The sequence below is a fragment of the Gopherus evgoodei genome, chromosome 22, assembly GCF_007399415.2.
Source record: "Gopherus evgoodei ecotype Sinaloan lineage chromosome 22, rGopEvg1_v1.p, whole genome shotgun sequence".
Lineage (NCBI taxonomy): Eukaryota > Metazoa > Chordata > Testudines > Testudinidae > Gopherus > Gopherus evgoodei.
In genome coordinates, this window is record NC_044343.1 from 5,015,269 (window position 1) to 5,039,449 (window position 24,181).

General features: G+C 53.8%; 1 protein-coding gene across 3 annotated transcripts in view; it reads right to left on the reverse strand.

Annotated features, from left to right (window-relative positions):
- ARHGAP45 (Rho GTPase activating protein 45) overlaps positions 1-24,181 on the reverse strand; it is a 43,275-nt gene that overhangs the window by 14,548 nt on the left and 4,546 nt on the right. For 2 of the 3 annotated variants that reach the window (XM_030540175.1, XM_030540174.1), the window contains exons 2-13: positions 23,065-23,395; positions 14,237-14,380; positions 8,489-8,573; positions 7,848-7,920; positions 7,042-7,120; positions 5,650-5,787; positions 5,040-5,104; positions 4,191-4,301; positions 2,937-3,017; positions 2,109-2,288; positions 760-897; positions 141-331 (exon numbers count right to left, since the gene is read on the reverse strand). In XM_030540175.1, the coding sequence (XP_030396035.1) occupies positions 141-331; positions 760-897; positions 2,109-2,288; positions 2,937-3,017; positions 4,191-4,301; positions 5,040-5,104; positions 5,650-5,787; positions 7,042-7,120; positions 7,848-7,920; positions 8,489-8,573; positions 14,237-14,380; positions 23,065-23,395 (1,616 nt within the window). Of the gene's footprint in view, positions 1-140; positions 332-759; positions 898-2,108; positions 2,289-2,936; positions 3,018-4,190; positions 4,302-5,039; positions 5,105-5,649; positions 5,788-7,041; positions 7,121-7,847; positions 7,921-8,488; positions 8,574-10,077; positions 10,535-14,236; positions 14,381-23,064; positions 23,396-24,181 lie in introns of those variants that run through there. The other variant, XM_030540176.1, reaches the window with a different exon arrangement.

Genomic DNA, 24,181 nt, shown 5'->3' on the forward strand with positions numbered 1-24,181 from the left:
CCAGGCTAGCCTCTCCCAGTAGGACGTGCTGTAAGGCATGATGCAGGAGCACTGGCTTTGAGAGTAGGTCAGAGCCCCTCTGCAAGAGGAACGGTTACAGGCAGCAGAGAAGATTATTTTGAAAGGGGGCTGCCCCCTACCAGGTGTTCTGCGACACGTAGGGTTCAAAGTCATACTGGATCTCGGGTTCGTCTCCCCGCTGCAGCTGCTTGACATGGGAGGCATACTGCTGCCCGGGGTCGTACAGCTTGCTGCTCTCGCACAGGGTCTGGAAGTGGACGGGCTGGGGAGCTGTCTGGATGTGCATGATCTGGTAGAAGGAGATTGTGGCCTGAAATAGAGAGAGAGAGAGAGACTCCGAGAGGGGTGCGGGGGTATGTGTGACTGTACATGTGGTGTGTTCGGAAGCAGCCCTTTGAGACCCTGCATGCTCGTGCCAGACTGCCAGAGAGTCAGAGCTCCGTGTAAGACATGCAGCCGGGACCCTGGGACGCCATGTTTGACAGAGCTCCCTGGGTTACATCTAGCTATAAGTCCTGGCAGAGGTATTGGAAAGAACTTTATCTCAGGTCTACTCCCCCTCACCCTCTACTCTACCCTCGTCAGAGATAGGAGCAGCCAGCCCAAGTGGGAGTGTAGGTGCTTTTGGTGTAACACAGCAAGATCTGGACTTCTCACAGCAATGTCTGCAGAAGAGGCTGGATACGGTCCTACCTGTCTCCCCCAGGCGGCTGCCTCAAGCCAGCAAGCCCTACTCACCGATTTCATGACCTGGTCGCTCTGCTTGATCACCTCGTGGATCTGCCGCAGGACGTTCACCTTGGTGTCCTCCAGCTCCTGCTTCTGTGTGTTGGCGTCAGCGATGCAGGTCCGGTACGTGGCCATCGACTCCTCTGCCTGAAAGCACCCGAGAAAGTATGAGCTGCTAACTGCTCAGCGGCGGGAGGGCAGGGAAGGAAGACAAACCCTCCAGGCATGGACACAACCTCCTTTGCCCCTTGGGTGGCATTTACCCTACAGTCCTTTCAGCCCAGGCAGTTCTGATGAGCATTAGCACTGACTGCCCTGGAGAATGAAGTCCTCGAGTCACATACTAGGTACAACAGCCAGGACAATACTGGGGCAAGCACCCCCGACTGTTCCCCGTGCACGCCTGCACTTATCCTTGGCTTCTGTGCTGGGACAGCTGCCAACAAGGCTGGCTCGGGAAGTTCTTTCAGTGCAGACACGTCTGCTAGGATTCATGGGTTCCAAAGCCAGACCATTGTGATCGTCTAGGCTGATTTCCTGTGTAACGCCAAGTCATAGCTTTCCCCCCAGGATAATCCCTAGAGCAGATCTTTTAGAAAAACATCCAGTCTTGATTTAAAAATTCTCAGTGACAGAGAATCCACCATGACCCTCAGTAAGTTGTTCCAATGCGTAATTATCCTCATTGTTAAAAAAATTACCCCTTATCTGCAATCTGAATGTGTCAAGCTTCAACTTTCAGCCATTGGATGATGTTATTCCTTTCTCCGCTAGATTGAAGAGCCCCGTACCAAATATTTGTTCCCCATGAAGGTATGTATCGACTGTAACCAAATCACCCCTTAAGCTTCTCTTTGATTGAGCTCCTGGAGTATGTCAGTCCGTCTCACAACTCTTCTCTGAACCCTGTCAGTTTATCAACATCCTTCTGGAATTGTGGACACCAGACCTGGATACAGCATCTGTGTCAAGTCCCGCCAAATTCATTTAAGTGGCTGTCAGGGGCAATGAATTCCCAACACAATTGGAGCCAGTGAACAGCTCGGTACAAAAGGAAGGTGATAGCAGATTGGTTCAGTGGCACTGCTGTTCAGCCTGGAGAGAGACCCAGGTGGCCCTGGGCTGGAGCAGAGGGTTGGGATCTACCAGAGGCCCTGGTTAGCGAGTGATTCAGCATCAGTCCCTCTGGCCAGGTATGGAGCAGTAGCACTAGTAGGCTGGGATGTGCTTCTGGCTGAAAGGATGGTTTGGGGATGTACATTGTTTGCGGCACAAAAGCTCCGATGGTATGGGGTGGGCTCCCTGCCCACTCAGCATCCCAAACAGTGATGTTCTCCTAGCATCTCCATGACCCTCACCTTATTCCTGGCCTCCTCCTCCAGCCGCCGCTTCTTGTCCAGGGTCTTGGTGGTGGTGTTGCTGCTGGTGCTCTGCTGTTCCTCTTCAGCCTTCACTGTCACGTACTTGGCCTTCTCGTGCTCTTCGCAGCGCTGCATGTACATCTGCTTGGCCTTCCGCAGGTTGGTCTCAGCCTCTTGCTGCCAGACAAAAAATTGGGACCTTGATCCAAGGTGACTGGTCTAGGGAAAAGTCTGTCTGTCCATGGAGAATGTTATCCTCCCCCTCCCTGGCCCCGGGGTTCTCTCCTCACTGGCCTGAAAGATTCTCCACTGCAGGATTACGGTATGAAGCTGAGTACTAACCCACTCTGCACATGTATGGGTAGGAATGAGCATGGAGGGGAGGAAACATAGACTGTAAGCTCTTTGGGGCAGAAGCTGTCTGTTATGTACAGCTCCTAGCACGGTAGGGATCAGATCTAGAACTAGGGCCCCATGGCACTCCTGCAGTATAAATAATAAGGAAACAGTTCTGGGCTCTTATAGTGAAACTGAAATGGGGGTTGGAAGAGCAAAGCTCCTTTCAAGGGGGGAGCTGCTTTCCTGCCTGCTGGGAGCACTGGGACAGTGCACGTTTCTCAGGGCATTTCCCGCACTGCTCATCCATCAGGCTCACTGAAGAGGCCGTCGTAGATCAGTCCAGCGTGTGCTTGTTTCTAATGCTGCCCCAAAGAGGGACAGAGAATCTGACCATATGATCGACGAGATGCGTGGGGGGGAGGCTCTCACAGCCAGGATATGATCATGGGACAGCCCCATGGCACGCTGCAGCTCTTCGTTACCTACCAGCTTCCTCTGGGCCCGGTGCCACTGCTCCTTAATCTCCTTCCTCCGCTTTTCATGTTCCAGGCGTCTCATTCCCAGTGGCTGGAATGTGGGGACAGAAGGGGCAAAGTCAGGGGCAGCACAGCTCAACCTTTATGACCTGTGCTGCTCTCTGTGCTGATGTGCTCTGCCCTGCTCGGGTCCTCCAAATCCACCAGTTTCCGTTACAGTGGATTGTAGTGTTCATAAACCCAAGGGCTTGCCAGCACCAGCCAGAGCACGGGCAGCTCTGCAGGTGAGACTTGACACATTCCTGGCCTGCCCTGCCTACCCACTGTTCCTGTTCTGGGATTCCAGTAAGCCAAACCTGCAGTGCGGTGCAAAGGCTAAGCCACTGGGCTAGGGCATCAAGAAATGTGGGTTCTCTTCCTGGCTCAGCCCCTGGCTTGCTGTGTGATATTAAGGAGTCATGTGCCTCAGTTTCCCTATCTGTAAAGTGGGGATGCCGATACATACTTTTCTTTGTAAGGGACTTTGCAATCTACAAATGAGAAGTACTATTTAAGAGTTGTTATCACTGATCAGGTTGAACTAAGGGCAGTTCTTTACTGTGGACAAACACCTAGAAATTAGATGGATGCTGTCACATTCATTTTCATTTTCGGCTGACATAAGCAAACTGAGCTCTCTGGCAGTGAAAGGACCATGCATTACCCTACTGTCCTGGGCATGCAGACCGGACCTAGCAGCTTTCTGCTAGTGACCAGCACGTGTAACTTTGTCCATGCCGGAAAAATACACAGACTCTTGAGAGGCCTAAGCTGAGCTGCAGAATGGCAAAAGTGAACTGTTTGGTTTTGTTGAGCTTAGGGATGGTTGTGAGACCCTTTATCCAAACACCCCAGAGCCCAGGAGTTTGGATACATGATCCTGATTCTGTCACATCCCCAGTTTGGAGCAGTAACAGGGGACGCCGGTAAATATCAAACCCAATCCCTGCTTTAGTTAAGTGAAAGGAAACTGAAGAGCTGTGCCTGAAAGAGAAACCCTACAGTATAAAGACAGTGTCTTCTACCGCTGCAAAGTCTCTAGTGGGAAGGGGTGCCATTTCCGGTAGGAGAGGGCACTTCCTGTTTCAAAGCCGGGAACTCAGGGACACCATTTGTTCGCTGCAGATCAAGCAGCAAACAGGAAAAGCAAAGGCAGGGGATCTCTCCAGCCATTTGCGCCAAGGCATCCCGTGCAGCTGTGTGGGTGTGGGCGCTTCTCTCCTACCTGCAGGAAGGTGTGGTTCTGCAAGGTGGCAGCCGTTTGCAGAACTGCAGCCCCATACTCCATATCCTGCTCCAGAGCCAGCGAGTAGATCGACAGGAACGGCATGTGCGGCTGGAAAATTACAACATCCCCCAGAGAATCACTGCCACGGCGAGAAACCAGGCTGAGCACATGACAGGGAAATGGTCATAGCCGTGGGGCAGGGGGTGGAGGAGGGTGAGAGGCCCAGACTCTGTGTTGCCAGCAAAGGCCCTTAGCTAGCTTTTACATAGTGATGCATCATGTACTGTTAGCGCTGTGCAAAGGGGAAAAAGGGGAAATGTCAGAGGTTCTGTTGAGCTTGACGTGCGTAACGTCATTCCCAGCAGCTCTCAAACCAGAGTGCCTGTAAAACCCTGCGATATGACTTCCTCCTGGGATTCCTTCTAGCCTGGCTGGTAGATAGCTCGCTCTCATCCAAACAGGTCGTATTGTTACAGGACTCAGAGCCTGGTTTCAAGTTGAAGTGAATGGTCGTTACTTGGACCTGGGGTGGGGGAATCGGGCCCCTGGATTTTACACGAGGGAGCAGGGAGTCTCAAAAATGAACCATGACACCTAGAAGTTTAGGAGTGAGATTTTCAGAAGTGCTTAGCACTGGCCTTTGAATTCAATTCTCCACATTGGGCAGTGCAGCTTGCTTCTGAAAAATGACACCCTTGAATTGCATAGCTAAACCTTTGAGGCTCTGGAACTGCAGTGTTTCTCTCATGAGGAGGGAGGTTTCCCATGCTTGTTTCTGGTGTAAGTAAGGCCAGACATGCCGGAACCAGACACAAGGGGTGTGCTTACATGGGAGCTCTGACCTACCTCCTGAGTGATCGTTTGCTTACAGCTGTTCACCATCTTCTGCAGCCCTTTGGCAAATTCCATCTCTGCAAGGGAAAGGAAGGAAGTGGACTTAGAAGGCCTTGCCCTGCTGATTTTCCGTTTCATTGGGGGGTATCAGTCATTTCAGCGCTGAATATAAATTAAAGAATGCCAGTTCTGCAGATAGCGTAGGTCCTATACAAACACACCCACCCGCCCACCCCTTCGCCTTTTTCTATCAAGGTAGTAATTCTTCACATGCACATAGATTTACTTCCTCCATAGATCTGAGAGTGCTTTACATAGGAAGCCAGGTAACATTTGATAGCGGGCCAAACTGAGGCAAAGAGACTTGCCCAAGATCATTCAGAGTCAGTGGCAAAGTCTGGAATGGAATTCAAGTCTCGATTTCCAGGCTCGTGCTTGGTCCGTTCGGCCATAAATGACTCTCGCGCTCCCCAACCCATTTCTGGACCAAGGGGTCCCTTCAACCTCCAGCCCATAATAAATACTACGAGAATGTGAGCTGGGAATGGCACTGTGGCCCATTACGATGCCGTCTTCAGCATCTCGGGAAGCAGACCCTGCCCTCCGTCCTCTTGCCACTCACCCAGAGTGGTCCTCTTCTCCAGGTAGTAGAAAAGATCCTTCATGTATTTGGAGATGTTTTTGGCATACTGGAGGGCAGCTTCCACTCCGCCCTCAGACCGCTGGAGCATGATGTCCACCTCTTCTGCAGATGGACGGACTGTGATGGGGACACGGAGAAAGATGGGAGAGAAGGAGGAGATACAGAATGAGCCAGGCACTTAAGCTACTGCCAAGCATTCTCATCCACTGACTTACCCACCCAAATTGTCTTGGGGTTTCTAGGAGTCCTGCAGGGATCAAAGAGGCAGAGCTCCACCATGGGCTGGAACCAAGGAGCAGAACTGACCTCCTAGCTGCTGCAGGCTTCCTCCACGTCCCCCTCCCCCACGGCAGCAGACACAGAGTTCTTGAGCTTTCCTTTAAAGCCCTTCATGACCCTGCCCCACCCTACTAATCCGCTCTCGTGTCTCATGATGCCTGTTGCCTGCCAACGACGCCAGCTTCCGTTGCCTGTTTGTGTGCTTCTTCCACTTGCCAGAGCCGTCCCGTGAAGCGCTCTCCCCAAACAAGCCTGTCAAGCCTTTAGCTGGCTCTCCTTCAAACCCCTTTCCAAAGCTGTGCCAGGATCGAACTTCCAGCTGATCATGGCTAGGCAGGGGGCGTAGTAAGGGTGACCGATATGTTTCTAGCATTCATAGGCAAGTTGGCGTGATCCCTGCAAATTGCACACGTCGTCAGCCGATGGAAACGTGGGTTCTTGGTACTTCTGCCCTTTTCCGCCCCGCTCCACTCCCTCTGTCACACCAGCTTGTGTTGTCTGGTCTGGTCTGTACGCTCTTTGGGGCAGGGACTCTCTCTTGTAACATGTTCACGCAGCGCCTCACGGAACGGTTGGGGCCATTGGGTGTATTGCAGAAGTAGTGAAAATGAGGAGGATCCCTCGTCTCGGAGGAGACATTGGCTGGAAGGACACTGCATCCGCTGGATGGTTTGCAGGAACTCTGCCTGCCTGAACTTGCCCACCGCCTGCTGGCTCCGAGACTCAGAGAAATGCCACGAGCTGCACATTTCATAGCAGTGTTTGTTACCAGCCCTGTTGTGCCCTCGGCTCCATGGTGGGCATGGAGAATGCAGCTTTAACTGCTTTGGTGCCGGGTTCAGGGGGCAAGAATACACCTGCAGTGAAGCCTCCTGTACTTGTCACTTGCGCCCTGCGATCCTGTGGGACGCTGGCATTCAGCACCACTGTAAGCCAGGGAGTTGCACTTGCACATTTCTCCCTGAACCTCAACAATGGAGAGGGAACTCCACGTCCTCTGAGCCACTCTGCTTGTCCTGCTGCCCAGACTTCCCTGCCCCCAGCAGGATTTGTTCTGCACCCAGCCACTGGAGAGGATAAAACATCACTCACCTGAATCAAAGCTTTCCATGCCGGCTGGCATGCCGTCTCCGCCCTGCCCGGCGATCCCTCCGTAGAGGTTCTCCATAGACTGTTCGGGTGGGGAGGCAAAAGAGCTCGTTAGAGAGTGAGAAGTAGGTGCAACGGGTGAAGCCGGGAACAGGCTGCTAGGGTTTTTCTCCAGAAGCCAGGAGATGGATATAGAAACCTGGGGCTGCTGGCCATTTTCTGTGTTCACTGAGGCCCAGAATAAGGAGCAAACTCTTTTGATCTGCCAGGTGCAGCCCTGGGGTCCTACATGAAGGCCCTCTGGGGACATGGGAGTATCTGTGGTTAAGTGACCTGCTCAGGGTCACACAGCCAATCAGCAACAGAGCCAAGAACAGACACCAAGAGCCCTGATTCTCAGTCTTCCACTCTCTGGTCTACAAGATCATCCTGCGACCTAGCTGAAGTCCTTCTCAAGGGCCTTTCACCTCTCTAGCTAAGCACCGTGTGCCCTTTTGATCTCTCCTTGTCTGCATGAATGGCAGTAGGTACAGGACCAAGCAGACAAGGCCTGTATGATGTTCCCCGCACAGTTCTGTCAGTGCCCTCTAAGCTAAGCTGGGGCAGCCAGGTCTCTGGCTTAGTTGCCTCTACTTGTTCTTGAGCAGAGACTGTGTGTGGCTGCTTCTCTTGGGGCCGAGCAGGGCCTGTTCCGGGTTTCTGAATGGCGGTGTACCAGAAGTAAAAGCAAACCCCAGCGATATCCCCCCTCCGGTCCATTTAGGAGCAGGCTGACCCAGATCTGTATGAGCAAAGCTGGTGTCACTCACCTGATTCTGGTCACTGGGAGGTATCGAGAGGAGGGTACTGCTATCCACTTCTCCCATGAGGAATTCAGACACCCTGGAAGAAGGGGCAGGAGGACATGGATGGTCAGCACGGTTAGAGTTATGAACTGGAGAGCAGCACATAGGACCTTCCATACCACTTCCGAGTGCAGGTCTCTGGAGTCTGCCAGGGGCCAGGCCCTAAGGCCTGATCCAGCTCAGTGGGAGTCTTCCTATTTCTGTCAGTGGGGATTGGATCAGCCCCCAAATGATTTAGACGCCACAGTTTAGTTGAAGGTGAAGCAATGTGAGGAGGAGACCAGGGGTATCTTAATATCCCTGCCAGGTGGTTGTCTGAACCAGATCTCCTGGTGTCAGTAGCAATGTGGATGTAACTGATAGAAGGAACCCAGGACATCCAGCCAGGGGCCACCCAGGAACTTGTGACACCGCAGGGAGTGGGAGATGGGTTGCACACCCAAAACTTGGTCTTTCACCATTGCCGGTGGAAAGCTGCCCCCTTGTTAAGGTGTGAGTGTGCAAAGTGACAGGGCGGGGCAGCATGTTCTCTCTGGGTTGGGGACAGTCGAGGTGGCAGGGGAAGGGCAAGTCCTCCAGACCGCTGCTGGCTGAGGTTCGCTTACGTGCTACTGAAGGAGACTGCGATGGTCTCCAGAGCCTTCTCGAACTCCCGCTTGTCCGTCTCATTGTTGGACTCATAGTGGAAACCTGGAAATGAAAGAGAAGCAAAAGCCCTTTTGTGACTGACACCCACTTGCCAGTGGTGGTCCCAGACCTTCTCCGACGCAGAGAGAGAGGGGTGAGTCTTGCAGCCCATTCAGGAAGTCTCTGCTCTCAGGCTCAACTGCCTCTCTTAGACAGTTCTCATGTACCTCTGCCCTTGGTAACTAGGGTGCGTCTACACTGCATAAAACCTTGCAGCAGCAAGTCCCGGAACCCAGTTCAGTGGTCTCAGGCTGCTGCTACGGTGCTAAAAATACCAGTGTAGACATCCCCACTGGGGCTGGAGCCCGGGCTGAGACCCTTCCCCCCTCTCTAGGCTTCAGAGCCGGGAGCAAAAGCCCAAGCAGGAATGTTTACACTGCTATCTTTGGCCCCATAGCACAAGCCCCGTGAGTCTGAGACAGTTGACCTGGGCTGTGAGACTGGCTGCTGCAGCTGTTTTTGCAGTGCAGACGTACCCTAGGTGCCACCAACAAAACAGTCTTGGCTCAATGAACCCAGCTTCTCTATGCTAATTGCCACTGCACATTTACCAGGGTAGCTTTTGAAACAGACCTAGAGACCCTGGGGGCAGAGCCCTGCAAGACATATAATCATATTTGTTTGAGATGGAAAAGGCCTACCTGGGTTTCATCTGGTCCAGCGCCCTGGAGAGGGTTAGCTCTGGATTGTTCTCATGGAATATTCCCCAAGGCTTTGTCCAGGCCAGTTTTACATTTTCCCAGTGATGGGGCTTTTACCACTTCCCTTGGGAGGTTGTTCCCTGTTCAGCATTAGCAAAAGTTTCTTCCTACTCGTCTGTATTTCCCCTAAGGTCAATTGCATCCCATCACTCCCAGATACCCCCAGGCCACCATAAGAGATAAGATGAATCTGTGTTACTGCTGTGCCTTTCCTGCCCTCCGGCTTCAGAGCCTTCTGCTTTGAGATGGAAACTGATCAAAGAACCCCTCTAATCCCAGACTGAGAGAGAGCAGTGTGTACTGCTGCAGAGCTGCCAGGTGGAGGGGTCACCACGGCAGAGGGAGCCGTCACCCCAAGCTCTGAATCCTCCAGATCCCAAAGAAAAGGAGAATTTTATTCCCATCTAGTTCAAGTCCAGGGACTCTGAATAGGTCAGATGCAGAATCATTCTGGGTCTGCTCCTGCATGAATCTAGCGTAGAATCACTAGAGGTTTTAGCATTAAGTGGTAAAAAGAGAATGGGCCCAATTCTGTATCCCCTGCACCCTGGGCTCGGTTCTCCATTGCCCTACCCCGCTGCAGTCATTTTCACCAGTGCAAAGTAGGTGTGAAATGTTCATTCTGATTAGGTTGCATATTATACCCATGTGCCACTTGCGCAGGTGCCGGCACAAGGTGCTGGGTGATGCAAAATTAAAGCCTCTCCCAGAGTAAAAGACCAGAATCTGGCTCACAACCTTGTCGCTCATCAAAATCAACCCGCTGCATGGCTCCGAGGAACCCCCCATTTTTAAACATGCCTCACATCAGCACTTGCCACAACTGCTGCTGGCCCATGCCGAGGCCCTGACATGCGATCACTGAGCAAGCCGATCAGCAGATCTCGTTCCACCCTGCTATGGAGGAACTTCCTGTCCCTTGTGGTTACTGTTTGGTGTCCAGGAAATGAGGGCAGTGACGCAGAATGTTGTGCTCTGTATGCGGTTAAGCCTGCCGTCCCTTCCCCCACCTCTGTTGTAAGACTGCTCTCGGAAGGCTTTGCACTGGAACACTTGGCAGAATCACGTCTCAGAAACATGCAGTGCTGCCAGGGACGCTGGGAGATAGTGGCCAATGATGATTAGGGTTTAAGATTTTTATTGCAGTAACACCTAACGGCTCACTCATGAATCTGAGCTCCATTGTGCTAGGCACTCCACGCCTTGTGATTAACAGACTGCCCTTGCCTCAAAGTCCTAGCAATCTAAGGCAGGGACGGGCAAACTTTTTGGCCTGAGGGCCACACTGGGGTTCCAAAACAGGATCAAGGGCTGGGTAGGGAAGGCTGTGCCTCCCCAAACAGCCTTGCTCCTGCCCCCTCCCACTTCCCACTCCCTGACTGCCCCCCTCAGAACCCTCCACCCATCCAACCCCCCTGCTCCTTGTCCCCTGACCTCCCCCTCTCGGGACCTCCTGCCCCTAACCGCCACCCTGGGACCCCACCCCCTATCCAACCCCCCGTGCTCTCCCCTGACTGCCCCTACCCTTATCCACACCCCCACACTCTGACAGGCCCCTTGGGACTCCGATGCCTATCCAACACCCCCGTTCTCCATCCCCTGAATGCCCCCCCCAAACCTCCGCCCCATCTTCCCCCTTCCATGCTGCTCAGAGCAGCATGTCTGGCAGCCGCGCCGCCTGGCCAGAGCCAGCCCCACCACTGCGCTGCGCGTCAGGACCTCGCAGCCCTGCTGCCCAGAGTGCTGGTGACATGGTGAGCTGAGGCTGTGGGGAAGGGATGGGGGACTAGTCTCCCCAGCCAGGAGCTCAAGGGACGGGCAGGATGGTCCCGCAGGCCGGCCGTAGTTTGCCCATCTCTGATCTAAGACTTGGATCAAAAGACTCTCACTGACCTCTGTGGGCTTTGGATCAGCCCTAAGTACCCCTCATGTCAGCTGAACAGACATTTTCTCTCCTACTTGCTGGAAGATAGGCCAGCTTGTGCATATGTGTTTCAGCCTGGCCCCCAGTTTTGCAGACACAAGTTTGCACCGTCAGTGAGAAGCGAGTACTGATGTTCAGTATTTAGAAATCTTCCTGGATCACAGCTACAGTTGTGTAGAGACGCCCCCAAATACCAGCCGTTTGCACCAGCAATTAGCAGAGCAGGCACAATAGTGCCCACGAATCTGCAGGCCATTTTGGAAAAACAGGCCCATCAAACAACATTGACAAGACTAACAGCACAGCTGGGAACTGCTTTCTCGGGGTCCCGCTCCTCGGAATCCCAGGTGTGCATTTCCACCCTAGTCAATTGCACGTTTTTCTAAAGAAGAAGGAATTGACTGTTCTCCTAACCCCTGGGCTCAGATCAACATGCAAGATCCGTTTAAGAGCCGATTCATTCATTGCCTTAGCTGGGTGAACAGTACATGTCAGATTTGGAAAGGCACAAACAGGAGCTCAGCACCAAACCCCCAGCGACGTTCCAGAGGCTTCAGGCTGCAATCTGTGCCTTGGCTCATCTCTTTGAATAGGCAGGGGGCCTGATTCTGATCTCGTTTCTTATTATTTCCATTGCTGTCGCGCCTCGGAGCCTGAGTCGCAGACCAGGACCCAATTGTACTGGGTGCTGTACAAGTACAGAACAAAGAACTGGCCCAGAGGACTTACACGTCACCTGCTTTGCGTGAGGCGCTTCATTCAGTTCAACAGCGCGGCTCTTGATCCACACCAGTGTAAGTGAGAGGACAGTCAGGCCTCTGCAGGGCTCTATGTGTGCCCAGAGCTTAGTATTGATCAAAGCGGGGTCTGTACGAAATCCCCGGATCCAAACATCCCCAGTCTCTGGGGAAGTTCATACGCAGAGCCCAGCGTTGTACCCTGGGCTCATTGTGGGAGTCTGACTCTCCACTGCCTGGCAATGTCATTTACACTCGAGTGAGGGAAGAGGCCAGAGTGCGAAAGTGGAGAATTCTGACCCGGTGGCGTTTCACACCCGCTTCGCCTAGGTGTAAATGACAATACAAGGCGCAGGGCAGTGGAGACTCGGGTCCTATGGCTGACACCCTCTTTTAGGCCTCACCGGTGTAAATCAGGGGTGAGCGCATAAGAACGGACACACTGGGTCAGCCCAAAGGTCCATCTAGCCCAGTGTCCTGACAGTGGCCAGTGCCGGGTGCCCCAGAGGGAATGAACCGAACAGGTGATCGTCAAGTGATCCATCCCCTGTCGTTCTTTAATCAATGGGATGACACCGATGTGAAAGTGGTGGAAGGGAGAGGAGAATCAGAGCCTGTCTCCTGCCTTTGCAGGGGGATAGACTTATATCAGTCAAGGCCGGGGAGCTGAGGTGGCTTTCTGACAGACAAGGACTCACCCCGAATATCGCACCCCTCTCCCAGCCCTGAAGTGGAACTGAGAGGTCCAGAAAACACATCCTGGCCTGACTCCTGAGCACCTCTTGCCATGTGGTGTCCAAGGGGAAAATACGAGTGAAAGAGCCAAACCTCCCATTGGAGTAAAGGTCCAAGTTCCGACTGATTTCAGCAGGGTCTGGGTTTGGCCCTAGGTCCCTGGCATCCCCAGTGATGAATGTTACAAGACTCTTCACCCAAGTCAGTTTCTTAGAGCGATGTGGTGCTGGCAGGGTGAGGCCGAGGGTGTTAGCGGGGCTGGGGCTGGTTTTACAGCTCAGAAAACAGCCCTCCCTCTCCCATGCCCTGGGTTGTTTGTTGGAAGGTTTCCCACTGGCATCGTTCACTTGGGCTCATCTGATGCCCCGTCTAGAGAAAGGGCAGTTCCTTTGTAAAAGCTTCTGTGTGAATGGGCTCCCCCAGCCGTGACCCAGCACCCTCAGGCCGGGATCTCTCTAATCCCAGGAAATTAAATGCTCCATCTTGGCTAACCACGCTGCACCTCCTGCGGCTCGGAGACAGCTGGCTCCCGCCTGGTGCAGACATGTCAGACGAAGGGCCAGACTTGTCTCTGGGATAATTCCACAGACTTCACTGGAGCCCCATGCTGGGGGGAGGGATAGCTCAGTGGTTTGAGCATTGGCCTGCTAAACCTGGGGTTGTGAGTTCAATTCTTGAGGGCCCCACTTAGGGATCTGGGGCAAAAATCTGTCTGGGGGATTGGTCCTGCTTTGAGCAGGGAGTTGGACTAGATGACCTCCTGAGGTCCCTTCTAACTCTGACATTCTATGAGTCTATAATTTGGTCCAGTGAATGCTTCACACCAGTGACCTACAGAGGCTTTTGTGTCTGTCCATGAGGGTTTGCACCAGTGGGCATGAAGAGAATTAGGACGTGAGCAAGCAAGGGGAGCATGGGCTGAATATCACAGCAATGTTCCTGGGGCGGAGGGGAGGGGAGGACAACCAGACTGCGGGATCCTCTCCCCTGTGGGAGTTTGATCACTGGAGTCATTTTAAAGTGGACTGGCTGGAGCCCTGGAGAACAGACTGGCAGAAATACCCTCGTGCCAGGGGCTGGTGACTGAAGACCTATCTCCACTCCCCCTGGACAGCAGCCACACCAGCTTCTTGGACACTGTTCCCTACCAGTGTGCCTGCCCCCCTCCCCCTGCCCCGAATCCTCCTGGATGCAGTCTCCGTAGCCCGTTCAGCCCTTGGCCTCTGTCTGCTGCATGTGCAAGCAAGGGGTAGGCTAGCACTGGTTGTGACTGTGGTTTGGATGCAAAGGACATCTCCAAACCAAGGACTGAGGCCCTCGCCTCTGATTCCATGCAGCCCTGACCCCAACCCCAACCCCAAAGAGCCTTTCCTTAGGGTCAGCTTCCACCTGCCTCAAGCCCAAGCTGGATCTGAACAGGGTCAACCCCCGTGAATCCGTACCAGTTGCTGGACCTGGCTGGGGCAAGTCGGGAGGAAGGCAGTGAAGGGTGAGCAGAATTGCTGAGCCTTTGAGGTGGCAGCTGCTCTGTGCTCATGACCCAGCAGGAGACAGGTGCTGTGGACTGACCTTTGACCCTGGATATTAGGGTTCCTGCAGCTGTCAAGGTCTCCAAGGTGTTGAGCAGTGGGTACTTGTTGATGACCTGCCGGAGGATGCGCAGGGCTTCCCCGAGGCACTCGTGGGCTAGCGGCCGTTGAGACTCCAAGGGATCTGCAACAGAGAGGGGTCAAAGCAGGCGTTACAACCCTGATCCTGTAAAGTCAACTTTGTGCCGGCGAAGGGCGCTTGGAGGACAGGAGCACCAGAGTAATAGCAAGGTGAGCTCCCACACACAGACTCTGGCCCCTGCATCTCAGCCTAACCTGCAGCATCCGCTGCTATTCCATTCCTGCTCCCCCAGCTCTGCCATGCACCTCAATCCTAGCCCTCCTATTCCAGTCCTGCTCCCCACCTGTACGAACAGCCCGGAACCCCGACCGGCAGCCCCTGCACCCATTGTCACAGTGTGGAGTTACTTCTAAGCAGACATTTCCAGTTGTGCAATGGTTTTATGAGAGCAAGAGAGGCTGAAACCTACCGAACTCATGTCACCGATGAGCTGCCCCATCTGAACTGAAGTCTAACACGTTCCACCCAGCTCATCTTGATCAGTCTGCTCAGGGTGGTGGGAGGGCAGGGTGAACGCTCCCTTTCCTGGCTGATTAATCCCATGGGACCTTTGCAAGGAGCCAGGTGTACTCTGTGCTCAAGGGCCTGGTGCCTGCTGGGGCTCTGGAGTGCTCTGTGTCACATCACAGCCTCCAATCTCTCTACTGGTGGCTTCTCCACCAGTGTCTCCAGCCTGCCCACAGTATCCCTGCCCAGGAAGCCCCTGCTGGTGCCTCTGGCCTGCCCGTATCTTCTCCCAGACTCCTCCCTCTCTTGGAGTGCTCAGCACCTGTCAGTCACCCCAGGACAGGGGTGTTCCAGGAGGGGGTTCCACTGTGCTGATGGGACGGTACCAATATCCCCTGCTTAGGTAAGGCTGCCTAGACTGTCCCAGCCAACACATCTCACTCCCTGTTGGAACAGGCACATTCATGCTCAACTAGCGTGACCATATATCCCGAAGGCTGGGGCTGGCATCGCTGCTCACCTGAGCCCTGCCTGTCCCCTGCCAGAGCCCTGCCTCCCCCCCACGCCCTGCGTGGGGCTGGCATCACCGCTCGCCCTGCCGCATGTTCCTTTGCACCCCACATTTTTGCCAAAAGTGGCCATTTGTCCTGTTTGCTCTTGCCAAATGCCCACTGTTGCCCAAAAAGTCAGGATGACTGGGACAGGGCTAACAAAAGGGACTGTCCCGGCCAAGACAGGACAAAAGATCCCTCTGCTCAACAGACAGATGGTGCTTCCAGACAGCGTCCTTCTCTAGCGGCCAGCAGCACCTAACATGGGTGCGTGAGATTGTGAGTCTCTCTCATTACCTACCAACCCATTATTGTCTCCCTAGGCAATTATTCCAGTGGTTAAGCACTGGAATAAATTGCCCAGGCAGGTTGTGGAATCTCCATCATTGGGGATTTTTAAGAGCAGGTTGGATGAAGACCTGCCAGGGATGGTCTAGATCATGGATTGGCAACCTCTGGTAAGCACCCTGGCGGTCCGGGCTAGTTTGTTTACCTGCCACATCCACAGGTTCGGCCGATCACGGCTCCCACTGGCCGTGGTTTGTCACTCCAGGCCAATGGGGGCTGCGGGAAGCGGCGGCCAGCACATCCCTCATCCCGCGCCGCTTCCCGCAGCCCCCGTTGGCCTGGAGCGACGAACTGCAGCCAGTGGGAGCCATGATCAGCTGAACCTGCTGATGCGGAAGGTAAACAAACCAGCCAGGCCCACCAGGGTGCTTACCCTGGCGAGTCACGTGCCAAAGGTTGCCAATCCCTGGCCTAGATAATACTTAGTCCCGCCATGAGTGCAGGGGACTGGACGAGAGACCTCTCGCGGTCCCTTCCAGGTCTATGACTCTATGATTCTATTCAAAGCCCCCGTCCCAGCCAACTGATCTCCAAGCCCATTAAAACCCACCCATTCAGCTTCCTGTTTCTGCCTCGGTTTGATCACGCATCGTCCCTCCTCCCTGAGAACTGTCCTTCCCAAGGTAGACCCTCCCCACTCCAGCCCTGGGTGGGTTTAAAGGCCTGAGGCCAGAGCAGCATCCTAAGGAGGAGGAGAAACAATAGGGCAGGATCAAGGAGATTTCAGGGAGTTCCCTGCTTGTTAAATGAGTCTTGTCTGTCTGGTAACACTCAGCGGCTGGCTGTCTTGGGGGGAATGTGTGTGTCGGGTGAATTTTAGTTGGGGTGCTGGGATGAGATGAATAAAGAGCCTTCAGAATAGCACTGGGAATTCCATGAGGGATGAACCCTCTAGCTTTTCGCACAGTGAGCCTGTGGATTAGTGGTTGGCGCCTGGGACTCGGGCAGAGCTCAGCTATTAGGGTGATGGGGGGCATACAAGAAATCAGCATAGCCCCGATGACTTCAATGAAGCTGCACCGATTTGCACCAGCTGAGGATCTGGCCCCTGAATTCCGGCACTGCCTCTCGGAGTAACCTTGAGCAAATCACTTAACTGCTCAGTGCCTCAGTTTCCCCATCTGAAAAAAACAGGAACAATACTTACTTTTGGACAATGCTGTAAGACCTCTGGATGGAAAGCATGAGAGGAGCATACAGCATTGTTCTTTGTACTGACTGCTGGGTTTAGAACGCTCCCTCGCCAGGCTGGTTCAGCCTCACACAGCATTAGCCCTAAGTGCCTGGTAGCAGCATTGTGGCCTAGGGGATCGACCACTGAACTAGAGCATAGGAGACGTGGGTTCTAGTCCCAGCTCAGCCGCTGACTGGCTGTGGGTAGGTCACATCCCCTCCCTCTGCCTGAGTTTCAAATAGGTTCAAGATACTGACTTGCTTTGGGACCTATAGATGAAAAGTGCTATAGAGGAGCATATACGGACTAACTGCATTGCTAGCTAGTAGCAGCCTCTCTGCCTGTTCCCAGCCCTGCAGGGGAAATGAAAGGCAGAGTGATGAGAAGAAATTGACCCAAGGGAAAGTTCAGGTGAATGTCACAAAAATAGACTCTAAACAGGTGGATCTGCCCCCACAGGGAAGTTTGGGGTGCCCTGAACCAGCTCAGGAGAATGGACCAGAGGGAACAACACTGCAGTAGTAAGTGGAGATGGAGAAAGTCTTGTCTTTCTCCATCAGTTATTTGCTGTATCCCAAGGCACAGATCCCTGCCAGGAGAGAGGGTCTGGCTAACACAACCTGTATCTGTGGCTCTGACCCTGCACAGTCATTCACACCTGTGCAAAGTGGACATTAAATGCTCCCAGTCTGGCATCAAAAGCATTGGCCACCCACTTTGCCATGATGTGTTTACACCCCAGGTGCACGACAACAGAGAATCAGGCCCTGGGAGTTTATTGCAGGCTGTGGTGTGACAGGAGGGAGATGGGAGGTGGCATTTGACCCCAGTGATTTTTCCTCGGTGGCAGTTTCCCTTGAAAGCAGTCTGAGAATTTCCTCCTCATTTCCTTTCCTTTCATTCCCTGCCCGGATGTGAACTCCCTGCCACGCAGCCCGGAGGGACCCAGTGGCTTCTTGTTTCCTCCTCCCTGCTCAGCCAAATTTCCATTATTGCTGTAATTTAGGATGATTGCTGGGTGGATTTTCTCAGCCACCCATCAGAGATGCAGCAAATAAGCGGGCTGCTTTCCCTACTCACACCCCAGCTCACTCTTTGAGTGAGCACAGGATCTGGCTCCAGGGTCCTTGGGAAGTTTGTTTACTGGCAGGAAAGGAAGTTGGATATTGGGAGCTTCCCCAGGAAACCAGCCCCTTATGCAACTCTCCAGATAAAGCTGCCCACCAGCGTCCCTTGTTTCTGCCCCATCAGCCCTGTGTGTGATCACAGACTGAGAAGGTGCAGTAGAATTCTGCCCTGGGGTGCCAAAAGCTATCAGCATGGCCAGGGGAAAACGTACATAGCTTTTCCTTCAGATGCCAAGCACAGAGGTGTAGAGCGAGTGACAGGCTCTCTTCCCAGCTCCGACAGGGGAATGTGAGCTGATCTAGTGGATAGATCAGTGCTTAGAGCAGAAATCCTGCCTTCCATTCACTGCTGTGGAATGGAGTTTGATTGATTAGAGCAGCGGGGGCTGGGAGTCAGGATTCCTGGGTTCCTCCCCCAGTTCTACAACTGCGAGACCTTGAGCAAGTCATTGTCCCGTCTCTGTGCCTCAGTTTCCCCATCTGTAATACGGGATTATTCATGCTTTTCTACCTTACATGGGTTCTGGGAGCATTCACTAATGATCATACAGTGCTCTGAGATCCCTGGACGAAAGGTGATATGTGAGCAGTATTGTTCCTGTTATCAGCCTGCTCACTGCACTGATATTTTGCTCCGCTACATCAGTGTAAATCCAAAGGAATGCCACTGACCTCACTCTGGTTTCTACAGGTGCAACTGAGGCCAAAATTTGTCCCCGGCGAGAACATGGGCCTACGCGGGGCACTCTAAGCTGCGTTGCCGTGGGCGTGGGACAACTGCATTGCCCAGAGTGAGCGGCACTGCTAGGAGATAGGGAAGCAGCCCTCAAACAAGGGAGGAAAGAAAGGGATGTGAGGTCTAGAGTGGCTGATCCCTTTAATCCAAGCCTGGATGCTAGGAGGTGGGGTGAGCTCAGCTCTAACAAGCCCAGGTACTAAGCCCAGCGTCTGTGACTCTGGAGGGTGAAGCCTTCTTTGGAGAGAAATCCACAAGAGCAGGGAGGGGAGAGAGGGAGCCTGGTGGAAAAGTGACTGCCACGACTGGGCAAACCCTACATCCCAGCCCCTATGTCAGTGTCAGGGTGGAAGGGATTTCCTATGCATTCTCTGCCTCCAGGCTGTATCCGGAATGGAAGGCAGAGAGGCCATGTGGGGCTGGGGGCAGGGACAGGACTGGGATCTGTGTCACAGCTGAGCAGGGATGGATGAAGAGACGTAATGGGAGAGCTGGACTCACCAAAATGGTGCAGTCCCCTACAACCATTGCTGCATCCCTTCATGCACACACAGTTCCTGTCTCAACATCTTCCGTGGTCCTCCAGAACCCACACGGCATCCCCCTAAGCCCGGTCTCTCTCCCTTCCTTCACCCCCTCACGTGGCTTTAGAGCTGGTTGAAAATCTCCCCACAGAATATGTTCCCGCTTTGTTGAAATCAAACTTTTTGGCAGGAACGCGTCAATTTCCACTCAATTTCATTGCCCGGCGTGAGGGAATCAAAACGACGCATTCTGACATTTTAGTTTTGAAACGTTTTTTCATCAAGGAGTCTATTTTAGATTATTAAAAAAAATTAGAAGTCCAAATCCAACCAAAACAGCTTGATTGACCCAAAACAATGGGGGGGGGGGTTTGGCGGAAATTTTGAAATTACATTCTGTTTCAGAGCAATTTCCCCTCGTCCCAAATGTTGGCATTTCTTGCAGAATGGAAATCCCAGTTTTTGACTAACTCTGCAAAAGCTACTTAACCTTCGCCTCCCATTCCCTCTCCCCCAGCCCGATAGCCTAACAGGTCAGATTCACAGCTGGTATAAACTGGTGTGGCTCCATGGAGTTTGACCCATGGATTTTTTTTCTCTCACTGACCCAATGCAGAACCAGGCTCCCACACCAACCACCGTGCCAGGGTCCAAGTGCCCTAAGCAACCTTATTCAGCTGCGACCAGGACCACGCAGGGCTGGCCAAGCAGGGGATGCAAGGTGAGCCACACTCCCAGGTAGACTTTCATCTGGATACGGGGCCGAAAATCAAACCTTGGTGCTAGAGACCAGGGCCCAAGGTTCCTCCCCACCCGTTTCAGAATGGAGTCGTGGGTCACTGCGCCCCTTCCCTGTGGAGGTTCCCGCCCCATGTTAAACACTGAGGCCTCTTGCTGGTGTTTTCCACTGGAACAGGGACCGCGTCAACATGTTTGCATGGCTGGCAGCGAAGAAACAAGTCATCATGTGACCCCAAGCTGGGCCCCACCCTAGTCAGGGGTGCGGGAAATATACAGTTTCCTTTGTCTCCTACAGAGAGAGAAGCCTCTTAAAGGGACAGGGCAGAGACTGCAGGGCCACTTCCCGCCCCCAGCCTGGCCTCCTGGTAAAGAAAAGAGCTGCTTTCAGTGGCCTTTGGGAATCCAGGTTCATTCCCAGGGGCACATGGGGCTCGGGGAGAGGCGAGGAATGTGCCCAATGCCACTCCAAGGGCTTTAGCTCGGTGCCACCAGCCATCGCTGGCGCTGCAGTAAACAGGAAAGGCAGGCAGATGAAAATAGCTTGCAGGCAGGAAGTCCTGTTATCCTGTCCCAGATCCCCCTCCCCTGCTCAGCCTCTTACCCCTCTTCCTCGCCTCGTGTGGCAGCTGCCACTGCTCTGCTCCAGGGCCACGAGGAAAGGCTGGAACAAAGCAGTTGCATGGCCACCATGGGGAGGTCGGGCCCAGTTCCTGAGCAAAGCGCCCCCAGGGACTGCAGGCACTGGCTTTCTGCTCTCCCACTCTGGGTGACTCCACCATCTCCCAGCATGCTGCTGTCCGATCCATATGGAATCACCCCCATGCTCTGCCTTTTCTCCTCTCTCTTTTCTCTCTCTCTCCCCATAGCCATGCATCTTTGGAGGGAGGTGTCCAATCAGTGCCACGGACTGGCCAGTGCGGGGGAGGGGGAGCAGTCTCGCCATCCTTGCCTTATCCTTCCTTTGCCCATTACCACTCTCAGCTGCAGGTGCTGCCTGACCCTGCCTGCTGCTTCTCTAGCCTGTTTGCTCTCTGCTCCCTCCCCCCTTCTCCTCTTCACAGCTGCCCCAGACATTGCTCCGCCTCCTCCACTCTGTTGGGGCCAGCCTGCATGTGTCCCCTCCACCCCAGAGGTGGCTGCATTCCACTGAGGAGTGACATGGTCTCTGGAGATTAGATGAGCACAGTTGCTAGCAGAACCAGTGCAGCTGGCTAGGGAGAGAAGCTGAGGGGCATTCCCAGGAGATTACAAATCACACATCCCGAGGCCCCTGGCTGTGCTGCACTGCTGGGACGCAGTTCCTCCAGCCCAATCCCCCCTGCAGAGCTTGGATCACAGGTAGGGATCAGACGCCACTGATTTCAGTGGGCTGGGCTGATTGACAGCAGCTGAGAAGCTGGAAATTCTCTGTGTGGGATGAGTCCAGGATACCTTCCCAGTGGGCACTATGGAGTTGGGGTTCATTGAGCCAAACATGAGCCCCAGGAGGTGGGTCAGCATCACCCCCATTTTGCTGCAAGTGCTTCTGATTCTCCTCGCCCCAGCTTTCCGGCTGGATCGTTCCACTCTGTTCAGTGGAATTGCTGCTGGTTTACGCTGATGTCTGTGAGAGGAGAATCAGACCCAGGTGGGGTTGTTTCACCTTCCCACCAGTGTGAGGGAGCAGAGAACTCTGCTCTGGGAACATTTTACAGCCCCTTTGCATGGGGCTACATGGTGACACAAGGGGCAGCGGAGATCAGAAAAGAGCTAGAAATCAGAACTCGGCAGCTGCTGGCTCCCAGCCTGCCTTGCTAGACCAGCACCTCTCTCAGCATGGGTTGGAGACCAGAATTTTGTCCCTAGCTCAGTGTGATCAGTTTATGACTTTTGTCAAGTGCTTTGGGATCTCCCAAGTCTGGAACAGGGATAATATTAAGTACCACTTGGATAACCCTTTCCATTTCCAAAGTCTCTTACGGCCGTTAAGCCTCACAACACGCATGGGAAGTAGGTAAGTGAGTAATATTACCGAGGCCCAGAGCAGGAGAGTTCAGGGGCTCAGTGTCAGAGCCAGAACTAGAATGCCAGAGCTCCTGCTTCCCAGTGCCATGCACAGACTCGACAGCACTGGCATGCCTGCGTGGGATTGCCCAGGTTCGAGGGGGAGAGACAGTGTTAGCAGGCAGGCTGCCCGGCACCAAGGAGGCGAGATCTCATCGGGATTATTTCTTTGATGTTATCCCCTGTGAGCACAGGGACTCACAGAGGATTTGATGCCCAGGCACTGCAAACAGCCTGTCTTCTCCCACCCTGCAGAATCTTCTTCCTCAATCCCCAGCACTCAGGAGGGTGAATCGAGCTCAAGCATCTGGGAGAGGGGGTCAGGCATTTCCAGCATGTCAGCCACAGGCAGCTGTGACCCATGTGGGTGATTCATAGCTGTGTGACTGGCGCAGGGAGCAGCAGAACACAAGACCAGTGCTGACCTCGGATCCAGGAGGCCAGAGCATGGCATGGATCAGCCCCAATGCATGCACCAGGCCACCAAACCCATGGGCCTGTTTCTATGGGATGGGTAAGTGCTGGCTGCAGGGGTCTTTTTGTCAAAGACAAATCAGCCAGTGTCCCCTCTGCCAGCCCCCCATGCAAACAGGGCAAGGCCCTGCTTTTCAAAGCCGCCTCTGATTTTGAGGGGGACATTCTCAGACCTGGGCCTTATTGTCTGAGGGGCTTAGTGCCAATTGAGGTCCCTGGGTGCTGCCAGTGCCCAGCACCTCTGGGAAATCTATCCCAGGGTGGCTCAAAACAAGCATCCCAAAATGGGAGCATCCAGAAATCAGAGGCCATGGCTGAAAATCCACGGCTCCAGGCTATTTCTCTGCCTTAGGCTGCCTTCTGCTGGCCTGCCTGCAGCAGGGGGGCATCGCAGGACACAAGGGTCCCTTTCAGAGCCAGGGGGCTCCCCGGGGCCTTCCGTTCTATCCCACCTTACCCTGCCCCATTCTTTACCAGACACAATGGAAACCCTTGTTCAGGCCTTTACGTTCCGCAGGCTCCTATGGGAGCAGGAGGGCCCAGGTGGTCGTGGGCACTTACCGTCTCTGAGGACCACGTCCCTCAGCTTCTCCAAACCCTCGGCAAACCGGGCCACGTCGGCCAGGAGCTGCGAGATGTCCTCCACATCAATGAAAGTCCCCTCCCCACTCTCGATGGGGCTGTAAGAGGCAGGGATCTTCTGTCCCTTGGCGATGCCCCGTGTGCCCGCAGGGGACAGAGGGAAGCCAGCAGCGCTGGCATGCCGGCTCAGGCTGGTGGGTCGCTTGAGTGTGCCCACTGTGCTGGGACTACTGCTGAGCTTGGCGCTGGACATGGACAGGTCCACCAGGCTGGAATTCGACGCTTCCAGGCAATCCTTCCGTGGCAGCTCCTGATGGGACAAGGACATGAGTGAGGGTGTAAAGGGCCAGGGGGCAGGGGCTTCCAATCCTCCCAGAGCCAGTGGGAAGGAACCAGTCTCACAGACGTTACCAAGGCAGTCCTCACACTTATGAACCTTCATCTTAATTAAGGGAGGAGTGAGAACAGGGGACAGGGAGCCAGGACTTTTGGGTTCTAGCTCAAACTCTAGAAGAGGAATGGGGTCTAGTGGGTAAAGCCCAGGGGAGGACTGGGCGACAGGACTCCTGGGTTCTATCCCTAGCCCTGAGATTGGACTATGAGTAGTTGTTACAGAAGGGCACTGGGAGTCAGGACCTTCTAGCTCTGCCGCTGACTTTCTTTGTGACCTTGAGCAAGTCACTTAATCTCTCTGTGCCTCGGTTTCCCCATTTAGGAACCTTTTACAAGGAGGCTATGAGATTTAATGAGTTAATGGGCCAGTTTCTGATTCCAGCAACCCTGGTGTAACTCCTACACTGAAACTGGAGGGGTTACTCTGCATTTTCACCAGGGTAAATGCGATCACGGTCTTATCATCGATTAAGGTGGCTATAGAGTTTGCATTTTGTAACAAGAAAAGGTTTAAGGAATCGAAGGAACATTTCCTTCCTGAAATGGAGGGACAATCTCCGAAGATGAAGACAGTGGGTGACCCAGCTGGGGAGAGGAAAATGACTGAACTGTGAATAAAAGTTGGCAGGTTTAAATGATTCACCTCTAAGAGCTATACGAGCTACATTCTTTGCCCTGTGTGTGGAACTCCTGCTGACATCAG